This window comes from Chaetura pelagica, unplaced genomic scaffold (genome assembly GCF_000747805.2).
Source record: "Chaetura pelagica isolate M959 unplaced genomic scaffold, ChaPel_1.0 scaffold71, whole genome shotgun sequence".
Taxonomy (NCBI): domain Eukaryota; kingdom Metazoa; phylum Chordata; class Aves; order Apodiformes; family Apodidae; genus Chaetura; species Chaetura pelagica.
Genome location: NW_009952435.1, coordinates 1,839,717 through 1,860,296, shown reverse-complemented (window position 1 = coordinate 1,860,296; position 20,580 = coordinate 1,839,717). Strand labels below are relative to the sequence as shown.

General features: G+C 37.4%; 1 protein-coding gene across 5 annotated transcripts in view; it reads left to right on the top strand.

The window, feature by feature from the left end:
- The window catches only part of DDC (dopa decarboxylase (aromatic L-amino acid decarboxylase)), a 46,618-nt gene extending 29,629 nt beyond the window's left edge, over positions 1 to 16,989 (top strand). For all 5 annotated transcript variants that reach the window (XM_010008347.1, XM_010008345.1, XM_010008349.1 and 2 more), the window contains 5 exons: positions 1,469 to 1,545; positions 5,295 to 5,314; positions 6,036 to 6,134; positions 13,750 to 13,851; positions 16,566 to 16,989. In XM_010008347.1, the coding sequence (XP_010006649.1) occupies positions 1,469 to 1,545; positions 5,295 to 5,314; positions 6,036 to 6,134; positions 13,750 to 13,851; positions 16,566 to 16,781 (514 nt within the window). In that variant the 3' untranslated portion in view covers positions 16,782 to 16,989. The remainder of the gene's footprint in view (positions 1 to 1,468; positions 1,546 to 5,294; positions 5,315 to 6,035; positions 6,135 to 13,749; positions 13,852 to 16,565) is intronic.
- The last annotated feature ends 3,591 nt before the right edge of the window (positions 16,990 to 20,580 follow it).

The window sequence follows — 20,580 nt, the reverse complement described above, 5'->3', positions numbered from 1 at the left end:
AAAGCAACTAAAAATATTGCTCATAACTTGGGTTGGTTGTATATGAAATGAGCTACTGAAACATCAATATATCAAAATAATCAAATGTATCAAATAAACTACAGTAGAACAACTTAAGGTTTATGCACAATATTTACCTGAATTAAAGCTGCTTTCAGATAATAGTTTCCTCCTTCTGTCCAGAGGGTATTTTCAACACACAAATAGATTATTAATTGTTTTCCTTGAGAGTTTTTAAATGTCTTTTACTATTTTTCATGTGCATAAGCTTACTTATCTCCAGCTATGTAGTTTCGATACCTGCCGGCAAATACCTTTTTAACCTTGGTAGCTTCCTGAACAGAAAAGTGAGAGAAGGGCTTTTTGTTTGTTTGAATAAGATGTTTTAAGAGCCTAATCTAGACATGAATGAGACTGGGAGTATGTACTGGCCTGTGCATTTATACATACACAGCAAAATATTGCAAATTAGATTTTTACTTAGAATTTTACATTAAATGTTAAAAAAAACCCAAAACCATAACAAAATGGATGCAGAGAAAATCATAAGAGATTTGTCATTTAGACTTTTGTCATTTAGAGTGTCCCTATGTTGTCATAATTATTGCTTACTTTGTGAAATACCTATAGGCTTAATATAATTATGTAGCAGTCCCTCTCTTTTTGATTTCTGGTTTCTTCTTTTTCTGCCTCTATATACTCCGTATTTCTATATACTCCGTATTTTGTAGAGGTGAGTCAATCTTACACAGAGAGTGATGCATAAACCAGGAAGATCTTTTTTGTTACCCATTGGCAAGATGTAGCTTATTCTCTCTCAAAGAGACCCACTGGCTTTGGAACCTCAGTTTCATTATACCACCACTGGCACTAGGAAGGTGCCCTTCTCAGTTCTACATTGTGCTACAGTGTGTCTGTCGGTCATTGTATATTGGATCCAGCTCAAGGTACAAAAGGGAAGCCTGAGTCTGGACCAGGTGGCTTGTCCCTACCACTGGCTGCTGCCACCACCACTGCAGCATGGAGAGCCCATGGCCAGCATCCCCAGAGCCTCAGCACGGCTCTCTATGGTGTCTAGGAAGCCACAGCTCTTCCCACACAACTTTGTACTGCAGTAATTTCAAGGCAACTTCTGTTGACTGCAAACATTAGCATTGCTTTAGCTAGTCTCACATTCTGGTGTGAGTGTCTATCACCATAAAAAGATCCTCTCTGTTTCTTGTCTGTTTTTAAATATGCAGTCGTGCAGTCATGCTGCCCGTTTCTGCTGAGCCTTGCACTTTACTACTTGTAATTACAGTACTGATACGGCTGTGAAAAAGCACTGAAAATGGCACAGGCTGTGCTCAGGAAATACGCCAGTTTAAACATATTCAATTTGCCTTCACTTCTTGTGGAAATGTAATCTCTTACATTTTAATTCTTAAGTTTCTCAAGTATTTTTAAATTTTATTTTTTTTTTATACAGGGTGAAGAAAAGATCAGATTTAACAGGTGCCTTTAAATTAGAACCTCTTTACCTGCAGCATCACCATCAGGAGTCTGGTAATTTTATAATTAAATGAGAATATTGTTATTCTGTTTGCACACTGATACTTACTGGGAAAAAAGGATTTAAGATAAAAACTGAAATTCTTAACACCACTTAAGTTGTCTAGGAGCTTATTTCCATTTTCAAAATACCCCAAGAATTGTGTACAAACAGATCTAGTGTGATTTTCATGAGAATCAAAAGCAATTGATGGAAAGCCATTTTATAAAGCATTATCTTAATACTTTTGTATTGGAATTTCCCAGGCTTCATATTTGCAACTGAGTCTTTGTAGGAGCATTGGGAAAATTCTCAATGATCTTTTGGTAGTCAGATAAACATATTGGGTGCTGTGTATAAAATCCCTTAACCTGCCTTCCCCAACATACATTTCTCCAAAATGGTTTCAAGATCTGATATGTTTTTTAGGGTTTCTGAAGTCTGTAACATTTTTTCTTAGTTATGCATGCAAGCTCTGATTCAAATTTTGAAATATCCCTGTCGAGAACAAACATTCCCTGAAATGACAAAGAAAAGGTGAGCTGAGTTTGGTATCTGTGCTCTGTTTTGAATGATAGCTATTTAGGACATTATCTTGTTGCTCTCATGTTCTTAAATTGATTGGAGTGAAGGAGGTAAGTGCAGGCTATCTGTCTGCCTCGTACAAAACACTCACAAAAGCCCTTCACAAAATGCTCACAAAGAACTTACAAATCATAGGCCCTGTACAAAGCTCCTTAATGGATTAGTGCTGCTCCTTCCACATACCTAGCAACTGCAGAGTGGTATTTGTCATCCTGAAGCCTGTTTTTACAATTCAGTTAATAACAGATTAATTGTGAAAAAGGTCACAGCAGTGCAGTGTCAATATGTGGTGCAAGTTCCCTCATAACTTTCTCAAGAGGTTGAATCACAGGTGGATGTTCTTACCATTTACTCTATCTCATATTTTTCCTGGAACTGCTGGTACTGATCTGTGTTCAAAGTGTATCCTGAGTACTTTTCTCTCTAATTGTGGCTATGAACTCATGGACATTTAAATACCATGCAGAATCCACTATTCACTATAAGGCCCTAAGAAAAATTGATTCCTTTGTCTTAATCCTGAACTGGCAGAAATTTTGCATTTTATCACTTTTCTACATTTGCAAGCAATGCAGATATTGAAAGTGTAATAAACAGCAAAATGCAGTAACTCTGGAGCTGGGGTTCACCCTCCAAAGGCTAAGATTGCTAAAAAAGATTATTTTTTTTTTGCCTTTTTTAAAGAAAAATACAAATTACGACAAATATACTTACATCAAGCTTGTACTTACACCAAGCTTACACTTACTACAAGCTTTTACTTAATATACATGAGTGATACTTATCTTGAGGAGAAAGAATACAACCTTAAGTAAAGTGAAAATACATCCTTCTGCCAGCTGACAGTGCTGATACAAGAACCGTAGGTTTTCCCCGAGTGAAACAACATCAGAAGAAAATAAAACCCTTTTTAAATCTAGGTGCTTTCAGTGAGGCTACCTAGTTGACCTGAAAACTTCGTCGTCCCCAGTTGGATGTTTTTCACCTTTCCCCTCACCTTCAGAAGCTGTGATAATACATTATGTGATCTGGACATGGTGATTCCAGATAGATCAGTTGGTTACTAGCAGTCTAGTGGTGCTAAGTTTTTTCTATGCTCCATTACTATTTGATATAAATTTTCCAAAGAGCTGGACAATGCTTTTCAAATGCAAATACCTCTAGTTAAACTGCTAAAATCAATCCACACGTATGTCTTCAATAAAATCAGTAAAATTTGCCAAGGTGCTAGGTTGTTACTGTTCCTATTGGTCCCTGTATGATTTATGGGATGTCAGCACTCCTGGAAATAGGACTTATTTAATCAAGGGTCTTATTTTCTGAGTATGTCTCAGGTTTGAGAATTCCCTCATGGTTTACAAGGCAAATGAAGTAGCATTTTTGATGTCACTCATCTCTCACTCAAGAATTTAAATGAGCAGAAAAATATATCTATCTGTGAGCAATTACTTTTCATAACCATATGGCAATTATATGTGCCCCCAAGGGGAAAGTCTTTATTTTGTCATTAATTACAATTTTATGTGATTTGCATCATCAAACCAGGAAGATTATACTAGCTTGCCTGGCAACCCAAGATGTAGGTCAAATCCTAATGACAGTGTTAGAAGGAATGCAGCTTTACACTCTATTGTGAATGCCACATAGGCTCCCACAATGCAGTTCCTCCTGGTTAAATACAGATGTAAGACTTAAGGCTTGTAATCAAGGGCTAATCATTGATTGCATTCTGCTTCACAGCTTGTGAAAGGCGTTGTTGTGGATCATTAGACATAGCCCCTTACAGGAGTGTAGGATTATTTATCTATCACCAGTTGCTTTACTCCCTTTGATACCAGCCTTGCAGCTATCAAAAATAAAATAAAATAAAAAAGCTGCTACAATGCATAATAATATGAATGTTACCAAGTTACCTCATTACTGAGCCAAGACAAGCATGTTAGTTGTCTGAAGTCCAGGAACAGGTTAATCATTGTAGGTTATTGAGTGTTGGTTTTGTTTCATCTGGAAAATAACCTATTAACAGTTAAAGAACCAAATGGCTGTATGTTGCAGGTAGGAAGGGCTGTGTTTTTTTCTTACGTTTTGACTGCATAGATGAGAGGAAATTGGCAAGAGAGCTTGTAACACAGGAAATACGGCCTTTTTATACCCAGAAAATATAAAGGCTGAGAATTACATAAATGACATTTTTGTCAAACACAGAAGCTGCAGTTCTATATAGTGCTTTGTGGTTCATAAATCCAGGAGCATTTAGGCAGCACTTTCATTCGGTATTTAAGTCTATCCTTTCCTATGAAGCTTATGCTCCACTTCAGAAAAATAAAGCAAAGTAAGAAAACAAAGCAGATGCTCCCACATTTTCCTAAAAAAAGTGCTTTAGATTTTTACTCAGTTTAATTTCTGACACTGGTTTACTGCAAGTAATCCAGTTTTATGTCACAGTTTCCTTTACTGTGAAATCAGTCTAATTACCTTATTAAAGGAAAAAATGGATGTGCCCATATAAAAGCTAACTTAATAATGCTCTCTACTTGCCGCCCTGGTCTGCTTTCTGGCTTGGTCAATTTGTGTTTATGAGGGGCTTTCAGTACATCAAATGAAAAGCCACAAAAAGCCACAGAACACTATTCTCCACTCAGGAAGAGATCAATTCTGAATCAAATTTCCAAGTAACTTATTAGACATGCTGAAGAATTAGCAACAAATATACAAATGAGTATAAAAGGTAGTTAGAAGCATAGAATGATTGATTAAATGAGTTTGGGGATTCTGCAAGCTGTTTCAAACAACATTAATATTTGTCATTTTATCTACTACTTCTTTTCCTTACAAGAGGAAACTAATCACAGTATTCAGTCCATCATCTCCATGTCATCTGAGGTATAACAGAAAGGAAAATTGTGGTTTTTCTTCTGAAAACTGTTTAATTTGTTAGAAGTACTTTCTGACTAGCTAAGGAATTATGTTTACTACGAGCACCCTCATGTAGCATGCTGCCAAGTATGCTACTGGGTTTTAATTGTCCTGTTGAAACTGATGATGCTAAAGTTTGCAGCAAACACAGAGGATAGCAAAAAGACAGCTTTTTCAATAGCATTAGAATGATTTTAGGGTTTGGCTGTGGTGATGAAATAAAGTGATTTATTTATTTATTTATTTATTTTTTAACTTCCAGGCCTTATAACAGATTATCGGGTAAGTAGAGCATCAACAAAATAATTAATATGATTTTTTGTATACACTTATTTGTCCAGGACTTTTTTTTCTATTACTATCATAAACCTCAAAACCTTATGTCTTTCCTGGAAGGTTGCAGCTTGATAAATTTTGAACATTCCTCAAGCTGAAACTTTAAACTCATTTTTTTTTCAAAAAAAACTATTGAAAAGCAGAAGTCATCTTATGTGTGTAATATCTCAAGGTTTAGGCAGTAGAAGGAAATGTCCTAAAGATTTTTTTCCCCCCTTAACATAGTGAATTTTTTTAAAATGCACTTGTGTTTTAACCTTTAACCAATAGAAATACTGTTATTTTGAAATGGAAAATGGGGCTGTCATGTAGATGCTAGCCCCACAACTATAAACAAGCCAGTGTACATGATGTTCTAAGATACGTATTTTTCCAAAGCCTTCGAGGAGAATTCAGGATGTGCAAAGAAAATTGGATTTTCCTTGTCATCCTTCCATTCTGACGCCAATCTCCTTTTCTAATTTTCTTTTGAAAATGTGAAGCATTAAACAGTCACACCAGGGCATTAAACAGAAATAAATATTTCTGTTACAATTTGACTCACCTCTAGCAACAGCCTGTAGGATGTGGCAATATCTTAAAAATCATTGCAGAATGTACATTTTCTGCAGTATCAGTGCAACTGTGACTTCTAACATGGGTGCCCTTCTTTCTCCTTGGCTTGCAGCACTGGCAAATCCCCCTGGGAAGGAGGTTCCGCTCCCTGAAGCTCTGGTTTGTGCTGAGGATGTACGGGGTCAAGGGACTGCAGGAGCACATCCGTAAGGTGACCTGAAATTGCTTTCTTGGGTAGCCTGTGGTGGGGCAGCAAGGGAAGGTCAGATTGCTACTTATCTACACTCCACAACTTCTGCACACAACAGAATGCACAGTTGGGTTCAACTAACTTGTTTTCCCCACATAGTAGCACAATTTCATACCTCAACAGGATCAAAACTGTCGTCTGTTTTGTGTTAATCTTTACAAAAGACAAGTCTAGGAATCTGGAATTTCTACAATGTGTGACCATAGTTCCCTCTGAAAATCAGCCAGAGCACTCCAGTGGAGTTTTTTGGAAAATATGTTTATTCATAACGTCTTTATTTCATTGAAATGCATGCATTGATTGCATCTTTAGATTATGATTAAAGTCATTGGTCTGCAATGATAATACAGTATAATACAGTAACTTATTGGGCATGTCTACCTCTGCAGTTTCTTTGTTTCCTATTTAAAATCCCTCTTATTTTTAAAAAAGGATGTGTACAATTTACAGTTTGATAACATTGTCATGAATAAGTACTAAGTTTATTCTTAAATTATAAAGAAGATTTTTTTAATCCCTAGAGAACACACCCAGCATCAGTTGAAACTATAAATACACTTCCTCTGTAGCAGTAAAGTCAAGTTCAAACATACCTTTCATCTTTATGAAGTTTAGGAAAACTTCTAGTGAGGGGTGATCCATGACTTGGCTCTAAATATTTATAAAAACATCCATTAGCTAAGAGTCTGGTCTAGTATACCAAACTCTCTGCAGACACATTCCTTTCTCTTATTAAACAGATTAATTCCTAAGAAAGGCTTTTTCCAAGGTTGTAAAATTACCGCATGAGTAAGTCTTTTTGATTTGAAAAGATTCTGGGATGGAGGGTGTGCTCCTTGCTTCTCATTCTTATCACACTGCATTTTTCAAAGGACTGTACAGATCCCTGAATTGGATTTTTATCCTTAATGAGGCTTTCCAAAATAAATTTTTACTACAGTGGCAATCTTGATGTTCTGCCATCTTTGTGGCAATCTGATACATACCCTTCTGATGTATGATGATATATACACGTCTGATGAAAAATTGTTACAAGGTTTGTTATCACTTTACCAGGCTACCATTACACTTTCTAGTGGGTTTCTCTCTCAGGATAGATTTCTGGAGACTGCACTTATTTTAATATGATGCCAGGTTTTTAAGTAGGGCCAAATATCTCACTGGGAAAACAGAAGATTGGAAACCCTATATTAATTACATGGCCTTTTACATTCGACAAGCTCCATTTTTCTGTCTCCCAGACATTTCCCTGACTATCCACTCAAAAAGTGCTTGTCTAATTATAAACAAGACCAAGGCAAGTCCCAGGGCCATGCAAAGGAATTTCAGAGAACTGGGCCAAATGCCTGTGGGATCAGGAGCACAGGTGGTCTTTTCCTCAGTTCCTTCAGTAGCAGGAAAAGCTGAAAGGACTAGGAAAGCACAACTGATTAATGTATGGCTTAGAGGCTGGTGCTGTCAGATGAACTTTGGGTTTTTCAATCATGGAGGTGTTTACAGGGCTCCAGGTATGCTAGCAAACAATGGCATAGAGCTATCAACAAGGGGAAAAGGATTCCTGGCCAGGAGTTGGCAGAACTCATTGAGAGAGCTTTAAACTAGACTTGATGGGGGCAGGGGACAAAACTCTGGGATGGTTCAATTTCCAGGACACTGGGCCTGCTGGCATTGGGTGGGAAGACCTTGTCCCACAGGGGAAAAAGGGTCCTAGGGCAGGAGTTAGAAGAGCTCATTCGAGGTCCCTCAAAGAACCTCAAAGTGCACAAGTCCATGGAACCTGGTGAGATCTAATGACAGCTCCTGAGTGAACTGACAGATGAGATTGCAAGGTCACTTTCCATCCTATTTGAGAAGTCATTACAGCCCAGTGAAGTTCCCACAGACTGGAGAAGGGCAAACACAACCCTCATTTTCAAAAAGGCAAAAAAAGGAAGTCCTGGGCAACTACAGGCCAGTCAGTCTCGCTTCTGTGCCCAGCAAGATCATGCAGCAGATCCACCTGATGGCTCTGCTAAGGCACATGGAAAATTTGGAGGCAGTTGGTAGCAACCAACATGGCTTCACCAAGGGCAAATCATGCCTGACAAATTTGCTGGCTTTTTACAGTGGGGTCAGAGTGTTGATGGACAAGGGAGGAGCAACTGACATCATCTACCTAGATCTGTGCAAAGCACTGGGCACTGTCCTGCATGATATCCTAGTCGCTAAATTGGAAAAATATGGATTTGATGGATGGTACCACTGGCTGGATGTTCACAGTCAAAGAGTTGTGGTCAACAGCTCAATGTCCAAATGGAGACCAGTGTTGAGTGGTGTTCCTCAGGGGTAGGTACTAGGCCCAGTGCTGTTTAATATCTTTGTTGGCAACATGGACAGTGGGACTGAGTGCACCCTCAGCAAGTTTGCTATGATTTTATGATTCTAGCACCATTTAAGATATCTCTTGAGATGTCATATGTTTAAACATGCCATAGCATCTTGCAAATAACAGCTTTTATATCCCCATTGCTGGCAAAGGAAGTCCTTGAAGAGAATAGCTGGTACTGTATCTTGTGTACTTGGGACTTCTGGCTGTGTTTTAAGTAAAGCCCTGTAGATGGCAGAATTATTTCTGAAGCTGCATTTATAACAGTGGGTCGTAGAGTGGACATAGGTAGAATAAGAAGACACCTGGGAACACTGGCAGATGCAGGTACTGAAGCCTTCAAGTGAAGAGCAGAGTGGCTGGAGCTGAGGAAGTCGGAAGAAGAGCTGGCTCTTGTGCTGTGAAGGAGTCATCCCAGGGAAAGGGCCAGGCACAGAGCCAAGCAGAAGAGCCAAGCTTTGAAACAGGTCCTTGGGCTGGGGAAGAGGGTATCTGCGTTTGAGATGCATACCTGGGAGTCCACATATCAGTGTGTAGGGCACTTCATTCCTTTTCATGCTCTACTACAGCAGCTAAGGCTGCAGGGCTGGGCCTCGCTGGGAGATGTGGGACCCAGGGATTCAGTTCCTTTGGGAATTTATACAAATCCTAATATAAATGCATTTACCATCTTGGAAAAAAAAAAAAAAAAGGAAACTGCAGCAAGATTTATCCAGTATTGATAGACTTCTAGTTAGGCTTCTTTTGCAGACCCAAGTGATTTTCAACACAAATCCCAAGGATTTTCAACAGTGATGAGCTTCTGACATAATATAGAGGGGAAAAAACATCTTTAAGAAGCCACCGTATTTGTTATGTGAGTAGCAAGCTTCTATATGGAAGGCCAAAGATACCTGCAGTGATCTGTTCACAAACTTTTTTTTTATATACATAACTGCCACCAAAAAAATGTCTTTTTTCCCCCTTCTTTTTTTCTTTTATCTATTAGTATGATTTAAGAAAAAATACATTTGCTATTTCTGCAGCCTTAAGACCTGAATCAAAATTACTACATAACCACTGCAATCTGGCATTTCCATGTACTGAGGAAAGCATTTAGGAACTAAAATATTCCTGGGAGATGAAAATGTGTGCCTTGGATTTAGATACAGTACCTTCTGTTTTCCAGACTTCCCAGTTATGTGGTCATTTCCCACACAACATGTAATATTAACCTATTTCAAAGTATAAGTTTTAAAGCAGTGGTAAAGGGGAGGACAGTCATCTCTGAAGGATGTGGGGAGAGAAAAATACAAATTTTGGAGGTAAGTCTCAAAGCCAAGGAGGAGATGTACAAAGAGTGCAAAACCAACTCTAACAGTCTCCTGGACTGATTCCAAACACTCAGAGTCAGTAAAAATACAAAACCCAAATGGCCCAGGGTTCGTAAATGGCTCATTTGCAAATTGCTTGACCATATATTTATTCTTTCATTGTTCTGAGTCCTCTCAAAGAGCTCAGAAATAATTTGAAAAATTTAGCAGTTAATGTTTTTCTCTGTGCTTCCCATGAATATTTGGACTCAGATGAATCCTCCATAGGACCAGAAGAAATCAAAGTACCACATACTTCTTTCTTTGCTGAGGATAATGAATTCCATTAATACTTAACAGCAAAGACCAAGAAACTGGAACTGTACAGAACAGCAGTGCCAGAGAGAGCATTTCAGCTGGGGAGTGGCACAGTCTGAGTGGCTGTTGAGAAGTCTCTTTGACAGCATTTTCCTTCAGCGTGTAGCGGGATACGAGCAAGGAAGGCATTCCTCTCTAGGAGGAAAAGTGTGAAGTGATCAAAGTTAGGCTGGTAGACTTATTTGCATGTACACATTTATGTACTCTCCTGTCAATGAAAAACTATTTTAGTTCTTGAGTACTTTGCTCAAAAATCAAAATTCAGTTTACACACCTCATTGTATGAGCATTTCTATTTCTATTTCTATTTCTGTTTTGCTATTTCTATTTATGTCTAGTTACTTCTATTTGTATGTATTTATACTTACACATATGCATACAGAAATTCGGATTTTATTTAAAAAGGAGCCAGATCTTAATGCCTCACAAGTTTATTGCTCCCACTAGTGATTATGTAACATATTTCCCTTAATCCTGAATAACCAAATGAATTAGACCCCTTTCTTTTTTCCTTTCTCACTGCAGAAGATCAATGGTTATTTATCTGACATAGTGATACACAAAAATTCCTTACAAGCTTCTTTTCATCAATCTACTAAATTTTACTGTGAAGAGAGGACTAGTTTTCCATTCCTATATACTGAGATTTTCAGGCCTCTAATGCAGTCCATATTATTCCATTTTAGGAACACACACGGTAAAGGGACTGTACAAATGATATTGCTAAAAACAGTATTTGAGTTGGTTTCTGTATGTCCACCTTTTAATTAAATTATATAAGAATATATATTATTTCTATTAACTATATATTAATAATATATTTACATTATTTAATATAATATATCATTATATCAACTTTAAGTTAATGGTACCAGGGACACAGCATGACACAAGTGTCAAAATCAAAAGCACTTGGATGGTTAAAATATCCATAGGTCAGGTTGCCATGTACATAAAACTGAGAAGAGCCTGTAAATTTTTACTTCTTCTGCTTTACCATACTTAGTTTAAGTGCCTGTGGTTCTCCAAAGAGGACTTTATTTTCACAGTTTACCTGTCTACCTTGAAAAGTGGAAGCACTAAAGCCATCTGTGTCCTCATGTGAGCAATTGCTGTGCTCACATCCAGAGTGTGGGTTCAGCTCTTGGACTCACAGAGGCAGGTGTGATACCTAAAAGCCTTTTGAACGTACAGACTTAATGTTTAACTGTATTGGGTTTAATTATGTTTGGTTGCAACAATCTATGTAAAAGCAATTCAGGTTAACAGCTTACGGTTCAAAGGTGCAGGGCCTTGGGTAAACTGTGCTAAGCAAAGCTGGGCAGCCGAAACTTCGCTTTCTCTCCTTTCAGTTCTATAAAATCTAAAACCCTTGGTGCCCCCCAGTGGCTTTACAAATTGTTGCTTATTGTTACGTCTCGGTTATGGATAGAAGGAAGTACATGCACCCAAACATGAATACAAAATGCTTTCAGAATTTTGATTTTTGTTTTACTGAATATTCTCTATTTTCCTTGCTTTTATGTTTTTCAAATTCCTGAAAAATCCTTTAGTGCAAAAAGTGAGACACAGAGACGTAGAGACATAAATACCACGAATAGCACAGGTCCAGAATTTTCATGCACAAACTGCTTGCACTAAGCCAAATCTTCATTCTTGTTTTATCCAGTTCTTACCCAGGTAAATTTTTATTAAATTCAGTTGGTGATTACATTCAGCAGAACGGTTGCAAAATTTTCATCACATTGAACGTGATTTTTTTTATGTCTTTGATTTCCAAGACCTAGTATATGTAGTGTGAAATTTTGCAGAGCTGTGTAAAAGACATCAGTTTGGTTGAGGCTATAAACCCTGAGGGCAAGAGGAGGCAGTAAAAGATCATGACAACACCTGTGCATATTTCAGTTATGGCTTCCATGCACTTCTGCATACAAGTATCTGTATGTATACACATAATTCTAATCAATTTTCATAGCTGTAAATTCATGCTGTTTATATTAGCAGAACAATATTAGCAGAACATTCAAATGCCTTGCAAATGTTTGGGTGTTTTACTGGTTTGGTTCCTGACTCAAAGAGCTTTCATTCTAATTTTAGGGGGAGATGGTAACTGGATGTAACAAACAGCAGAGAGGAAGTGGTAACAACAGTAAGATTGGCTGGTTGCATAGGGTACCAGTATGCCCAACATGAGGATTTTGAATTGATTTTTTGATTCAATATAAACAATGTTTTCTATTTTAAGAAATAAAAAAACATAAGAAAGCTATGATTTAGATTGCAAAACATGTCTCTCTTATTTTTTTATTTTTTTTTCCCTGTAATTCCTGTTTTTCATGTTCTTTCCCTTTTGGAAGAAGCTCCTGTAAAATGAAATGTTCCACATACAACCCTGGCCTAAAGTGAAATGTTTCATTTTTGTTTGGTATCTGTCCTGAGCTTGCAAAAAGGCAAAGTGCAAAGGAAGGAGAAGAAATGGAGTTTGGTTTTAATTTTTTACAAAATAATTTGTAATCATAAATACATAAAAGCTAAGAAGCTTTTAAATATCATTGTAGATGTTGCTGATAATTGTTGGTGTAGACTGGCTGTTGCATGAAGACAAACTGTAATTCTGATAGCTGGTTCCTTAAATTTTCATGTAGGGAGCACTAAACTGAGGATAGCCAGTGAGAGGGGCACTGGATAAGGTACTGCAGGTACCTGATGAGGATATGGGTTCTTTTTTTTCAAGTGCTTTTGAATTAATTTTCTGTTGGGAAGAAAGCAAAATGCAGTATGAACATGCAAGCATCACTGACTGATGTTAAGACTTCCCAGCTGGTAGTTAGGATGCCTGTTGGTATTTTCCCTATTTGTTTTATTTTGGAAGAGCACTGATTTCTTATGCTTCAAAATAATTGCTCTGGCTTGCTGCCCAATGTCACTCCTTTCTCCCCAGTGGCTTTTAAGCAGATTGGCTGAGGTTGCCATCACTTTTCTCAGTTACACTGATGTCACCTTTCTTTTCAACTGAACCTGAACACCGAGGTCAGAAGAGTGAGCAAGTTCTGTCCTTCTTCACAGTTATTCTCCTTTTAAGTGAACTCTTCTAAGAAGTGTATCTTTACAACTTATTTTGCACTGGAATTGTGATAATTTCCTCTATTTCTGTGCATGTCCCCCTTCCATCACAATAAGTTTCAGATTCTCCAGCCATCCTCAACCAAAACTGAGGGTGTAGAAAACCTATAAAAGAATTATTACCATTATTTACTATTAATCTGTTTTCATGACACTTATAAAACTGTGCTGAAATGTTTAATTAAGAAACAGGTTAGTATGGCCCAAGATAGACAGAGTAATATAGTAACAGCTCAATATGGTCTCTGGAAGTCATAAATGGGATGTAAAACCACATACACATATGGTGATATGTGAATATTAGCACATATCAGAAAAGGGAACAGAGAAAAAATATTAGGGATGGAAACAAGTTAGCACGTCTTTTCTCTTGATAGATCAAAATTCTACAACACAGATCCTATCTTTCTCTTCTCAGCATGTCAGGCTGTCACATCTGTTTGAACATTTAGTCCTTCAGGATGAAAGATTCGAGATCTGTGCTGAGGTTATCTTGGGACTAGTCTGTTTTCGGCTGAAGGTAAGGCACCTAAGGCTTCCTATTCTTCTGTCATATTTTAAAGCAATATGATAACCTGCAATAGAATTTTGTCTTTGTAACCAATATACTTAATTCCTTTTTAAGGAAAGTAGCAGGGGTTCATGTAGATTAAAGCAGATTAAAGAAAGAAGCTTAAGACAATTTTGTTAAAACATGAACAAAATACTTAAGATAAATTCAAGAATATGTGGGTACGGAAACATATAGTGAGGGAAAAAAAAGGTCTTACTCTACCTGGTCATACACAATTACTGTTATGTTCTGTGTTTAATGAGTTTGTGTTTAATGTTTGATGAAGGTGATTGTTTGATTATATTTTCCTAGACATCTATATATGATGAATGTGTCTATTAGATGTTTCTTGTCAACTTAATTTTACATGTGTATATATTTAATTGACAATTTATATATGTATTTTTATATATAATATCTTTAATGGATGAAGATTTGAATAGTAAGCTTTTTTTGTTGTTTTGTTGTTCTTTAAAAAATACATTTTCATTTATAAAATCCTATAGTCACACTGGGCAAACTGGAGCAATACATGAGTAAGTACTGGTTGCATAGGATGCCAGCTTCCCAACTGCCCTTAGCCTTGGTCTCCTTTGTTTTTTTTTTCAACATGACCCTTTTGCCCCTCTTGGCCTATCATTTCTCCCAAATGTCTGTAAGTGCCAAGTTCATTGTTGTAGAGACCTTGCCCAATAGGAACTCACTCTGCACTCAGGGTATAAAAGCTGCAGCAGTTGGGAGGGTTCACTTGTTTGATCAGACATTACAAGGGGATCAATGGCTTGTTTTAGGTAAGGAATTAATTTAATAGACAAGCTTGCAACTAAAGCCTCTGTAAAGGCCCAGATTGTGACAATGAATCTGAACACAAAGCAATAATATAACAGCCTGGTATTTTACAGTTCTCATGATACCTGAATCAGCTTTCACCTTTTCTGAGGGCTCACAAGCACATCTTGGCTCCTTCTGGGTAGTGTCATGCTACTACTTTTCACAAGTTCTTTTCTCAGTTATTCAGTTGCCCCAGTTACCCGAGTTTGATGCAACTGGCTAAGGGAACTAACAAATCTTTAACAATAAGCTGATGGGGAATTTCTCTAAAATAGGAAATTGATTTTGTTTGAATTTATGTTATGTGAAATAAAAGAAAAAAATGGTCTGTTCCTACGGGATCAGATAGATTACAGTATGTGGAGTTTTTCCAGTAAGTGGAAACATGAACATAATTTCTTTCCTTTCAAGAAATTTTGAATGATTTTGAGGAATAGGTTCTGAGGCTTTTAGTGCTCAATAAGATGTTGGTTGTAGTCTGCTCTGTCACATGGAACCAGCAAGCACTGGTTTTGCAGATCCAGAGGTAGCTGTTAGTCAGTGCTCTGCATTTATTTTGATGGAAAAGTCCTGATGAAATAGAATGTAGCAACACAAGAATCGTCACTTTTGAGCAGACATGTGGTTCATCTACATTTGGTCTCTTGTGCTGGATGCTCCAGAGAAAGAAATCAGATCTACAGGGAAAGACAATTTTCAGTATGATGTAAATACTGGACACCTAGCTAAGAAACTTGAAAACAAAAGTTTCATTGTTTGCCTTCCTTGTCCAAAAACCCTCAGCTAACAAGCTTTATTTTTTTAAATTTTCTTTTTAATGAAGTGTTTTATAGTTGGTTTTGCAGCTTTATTTGCTTTTTAATTCTTTCAAAAATCTTCCTGTGATCTCTGTAATTAATGTTAAAATGCATCTTAGAAATAGGATACTTGTAACTTTTACGTGAGTACAGTAGGACTGAGGGGCAGGGGACTTGAACTGCAACATTGCACATCTAGTTCCAACCCCCCTACCATAGGCAGGGCACCTCCCATTAGTCTAGGTTGTTCAAAGCCCTGTGCAACCTGGCCTTGGACACTTCCAGGGAGGAGACAACCACAACTTAACTGGGCAACCCATTCCAGTGGAATATCTCTTAGAAGACTATGGTTAGGCCACGAATTGGCTTTCATCCAAATTTCCTGAAACAAGATTTTGACTTTCGTTCAGCTCTGACTCTAATATGATCCAAAAACATGAATACAATGCATTTATCCTCAGTCCCAATGGGCAACTCTGTCTCCCTTATGCTTTGTTTTTTATATGGAAAAGGCTAAGCAGGCAAGTCACAACTTCTCAGTAAAACTTACTTATGCCAGGCATACATTATCTTAACTATTTCTTAACTGAAGGTAAGATTTCCAACTTCATATTCAAAAGAGTCTCTTGCAGCAGCCATGCTCAAGTGAAGACTGGAAGGTTTGTTTTACAAATGTTAGTACAGTTCACTGCAAAGCTTCCTCCCACATTTGTTTGATTAGATCTAAGAAAAGTGTAATGAAATGGATGCAGTAACGAGTGTTTTTATATGAAGCTACATAGCTCACAACCTTAGGTCACAAAAAAGCATTCAGCTATCACAAATGCTGCAGTGTGAAGCCTGCTTCTAAACACCAGTTAATCCATAAATCTCTTTGTGGCTGAAAAATGATCTATTGCACTGTCATCTTTGTATAATACTTTGACGGCAAAGCACTGAGAGATGAGAAAGTGGCTGCATGTTACCTGTGGTACTTGGGTTTGGCTGCTTGGTAGTATTCCAGACTTGCTTCTGAAAATCATCACCATATCCATTGAATTACAATTATTTCAGGGCTCAAATGAACTAAATGAGGCACTTCTTAAAATCATAAATGAGGCCAAGAAGATTCATCTGGTCCCGTGCCACCTGCAAGATAAGTTTGTGCTACGTTTTGCTGTTTGTTCCCGCACAGTGGAATCCACCCACATCAAGTTTGCTTGGCAGCACATCTCACAGCTGGCAACTGATCTTCTGAAAACATGGGAGCAAAAGCACCAGCAGCAGTAACGGCAGTGAAGTAGCAGCGAGGAGGAGGTAATTAACCGGCTTTCTCTGTGCTGCCAAGTTTTATTTTAGAGGCAGGTGGGAAAGTGAAATTATGAAGGAAAAAATACAAAACCTGTTGTTATGTAGCCCAGCTGCAATAGCAAAATCCTTGCCAGCAAGTTGTGTTGTAACCTTAGTCATTCCTTCTCTGTACTGTAGTTTCATCATGCCAATGCACATAGCCATGGGGGCTCCAACTGTCGTTTCCTACCAGTTGGTACTCAAAAGCATTTCTTGAACCAGGCAATGGAAATGGAAAGGTTAGTGCTTGCTCCATCATCCCCATTAATCTCTAGCACACCCACTGCTTTCTTCATGGGTAAAACTGAGGTGTTATAACCAATTAATTTAACATTACTATGACTTCAGAAAGAAAACAAGTTGGGGGAAGTTCAGTAACCTGGTTATAACATTATTCAGGTCCTATCTAAACAGGCACTCACAAATGTTGCTGTTGTGATTTGGAGCACTATCATGTCATGACATGCTGGCTGCAGTAACTTGGTAAATAAAGTTAGGACTTCCAGACTTCCTTCATGACATAGCCAGATCAGGGGGGAGTGAGCACAAACGAACACTACCCATCCTTGTGGCAGGTTTTGTATTTTCTTCTCAAGGTTTTGCTTTTAAAACAGCCATTTTGTCAAATCTCAGCAAATAGGTAATGCTGGCTATTTGTTCATTCACAATGAGGCCTCTTAAAAGCTCTTCCTTAAGTTATGTCAAAAGCCATGTGCAATGTGGTATTCTATATTTTAAGCAAGTTATTAGAAGCAGTGATTACCTGAAAATAATCTGTAAGCTATGTTCTGTGAAACAGAGCTGTGATTTCTATTCATGGCTACCATTCTGCTTACTTTATTGTGTAATCAATCTGTGACAGAATGTGCTAAGAAATGTGATGGCAAAAATCTTAGTCTTTATTTCTGATATTAGCTAACAAATAAGAGGACAAATTACAATAAAAATTGAAATTAAAGGAACTAACCCCCCAAAATATGCTGTGCTGCCCCCACTGGTGGTTTTCTTGCATTAACAGTGATGCATGGAATATGAAAATATTGGAAAACAGTTAACTTCCGGAGAAAGTCGAATGATGTGTACTTGACTTAACCCATTGATATGTCATCTTGTTGAGGGCAGACCCAGAAAAGGGGTGGAATAAAAGTCAGAAACAATATCTGACTTGAATAAGTACTTTTGCCATTTTGAAAACAAAAATTCCAGTTATTTCTATGTAAAGAACAAAATAAATAGCTATTCCAAGAAAAATAATCTGTAGGATTGATTTCTACATTTGAATTTGTTCTAATCTTTTCCTTCTACTGCTCATCTTAAGTTCTAAAGCATCTTGAACAACTTGCACAACTATTCAGGTTTCTTCCTCCATCCCTCCATCCCCAGAAGGGATTAAAGAAGCTGACTATGGACCGGATAGATTTTTCTGGTGATTTCTAATCACCTCAAGGTGCAAACTGGGGAAACGCTGATTACTGTTTCTTTAAGGAACTGATGTCACAGGTGGCAGATGAAATAAAGGAATGACAAATTAATCTGGCAAAACCAAGTAATATTTGAGCAGGTGATTGAGCAATTCCTAAGACACTGATTTCAGCTATGGTATCAGAAATTCTGATAGCACCATTCTCTTTAGCAGAACCAATATGAAATTGGGTGTATCTGTAGCAGCACAATTCAATAGATTAGTAGACTAAAGAGAGTGGAAAATGCTGGCAGTTGTTCCTTTTATTTTTTTATTATTATTTTTTAAAACAATGTTATTCAGTTCAGCCTGACTTGGGAAACAATCCATAGCACATAGGGGCCAGGCTGATACAAATTTACAGCTTTTATGTTATGAAAACACTAGAATCTAGGAGCCAGGGAAGAATTACACCTTCTCTATGAGGCAGACCAGTATTTCATATGTGAAATACATAAGCAGGTCTGTCCAGGAAAAGAAAAAAAGAGATTCTGGTCAAAGTTATCACAGAGTCAATCTGGGATAATTCCACTGAAATGAAATGGAATTGTTGAGGTTTATGTGGCTATAATGGAAATAAAAATCTAAGAAGTGTTGGAAAAGAAATGCATAAGGTAAGGCAACACAAGGCTGAATGTAAAAGGCTTTTGGTGTAGAACTTCTCCATGGAAACCAGAGCAGAGCTGGGTGATGGAGGCCTGTGTGAGCCCCAAACTGCTGCAGAACAGGAACACGGGCAGGATGCACATCCAGACCCAGGAGAGGCAAACCGTTCCCAACAGCTGAAAATCAGACACAGGTCCCTCTAGGCATTTGTGGGAAAATGTTGCCAAAACTGATATTCAATGAAACATTTTCAGCATATGGGCATCAGTTTTAGAAGAAGCTGTTGTCTAGATACCAAAACTCCTTTTGGCAAATACTTTAGGACAAGAGTTAATTTAAAATATTATAGATGCAGCAAAAACTTATTTTATTTTTTGAAGAAGTGATATAAGTAAATCTTCTAATAAATAGCAGTGACAAGACCCATGGAATTACGTTTTCCCATGGTCAGCCCAATATAGGAATCTGAATTTCACTGTTCAAATTTCTCTGAAATTCTGGGATTATGTTAATATTGTAATTGGTGAAGGCCTTCTTAGTATTCAGTGTCTCAAACCCTCTTTTCCCCATGTGATAGTTCCTGCATAGACTATTAATGTTAGGTCATTTGAAAATGAAATCTAGGCTATGTAATCAACTCAAGAACAAAAGTGTTGACAAGAACATTTCTGACAGAGGAACACAACTGCTGTTACTGTTCTGTCACTTTGCAACGTGTCTTTAAGTGTCTCTAATACTGCATTTATGAATAGTTAATATGTGAACCTGGATTTATTGTGCCTTGTGTGCAAAAGCTAATATAGTCTGTGCTGATTAATAGTGTTTGATGTTAAAAATAATTACAAAATCTCAGAATTGTACTTCAGTAGAATATCCACATCACCAAGGAGACAGCATGGCTACTGGAAAAGGAAGGAAAAAGTAACTTTTCAGTAACCATACATATTTTAAAAAACTAGTAGAGTGCTAGTGCAATACTTAATAATAATGACAGATTATATTTTATTACTGATGGTAAAATATTGAAAATATTTATGAAAGTATTGCTAATATATTATATTCGGAATCTCACTATAATGATTAAATGTCTAATTTTCCCTTGCCTTTACATATAAGATTCTGCTTATGGTTGTTTCTTGTTGGGTTTTATTGTCTGCTGTAAGAATACCACATTTGAGGAGCAGGACTCCCATTGCAGTTGCCTTACAACAGCAGTCTAAACCTTGAGACATGCATAAACTTGAACTGCTCAAAGACAGGAGCAAATGAGAAATAAAACTGAGAACCCTGAAGACCAGGGTGGTGGGGACAGATTAAATAATCATTGGTGGATAATATCTACAGTAGCATATCTAGAGTCTGTATGACCTAAATGGAAAAATTATCTGATGTTTACTGCTTTCTGTTATGATTTGTGAGCTGATGAGTTGCTTTAAAGTCTGTATCCAAGGCCTGTGAAACAGACATGTAGGTTTTAATTGTAATTAATAAATCAAAACAAAATAAATCAAAACAAAACTGATTATTGTCTGTTTTTACTCTTAACCAAGCTTTTCCCATTTATGCCAGATGTGCTCTGAGGGGTCCAACTTTCCTACTCAGGTCACGTCAATGCCCTGATTTTCTCCACTGGTGACTTTTTCTCAAGTGTTGTTCTTCAAACAAATTACT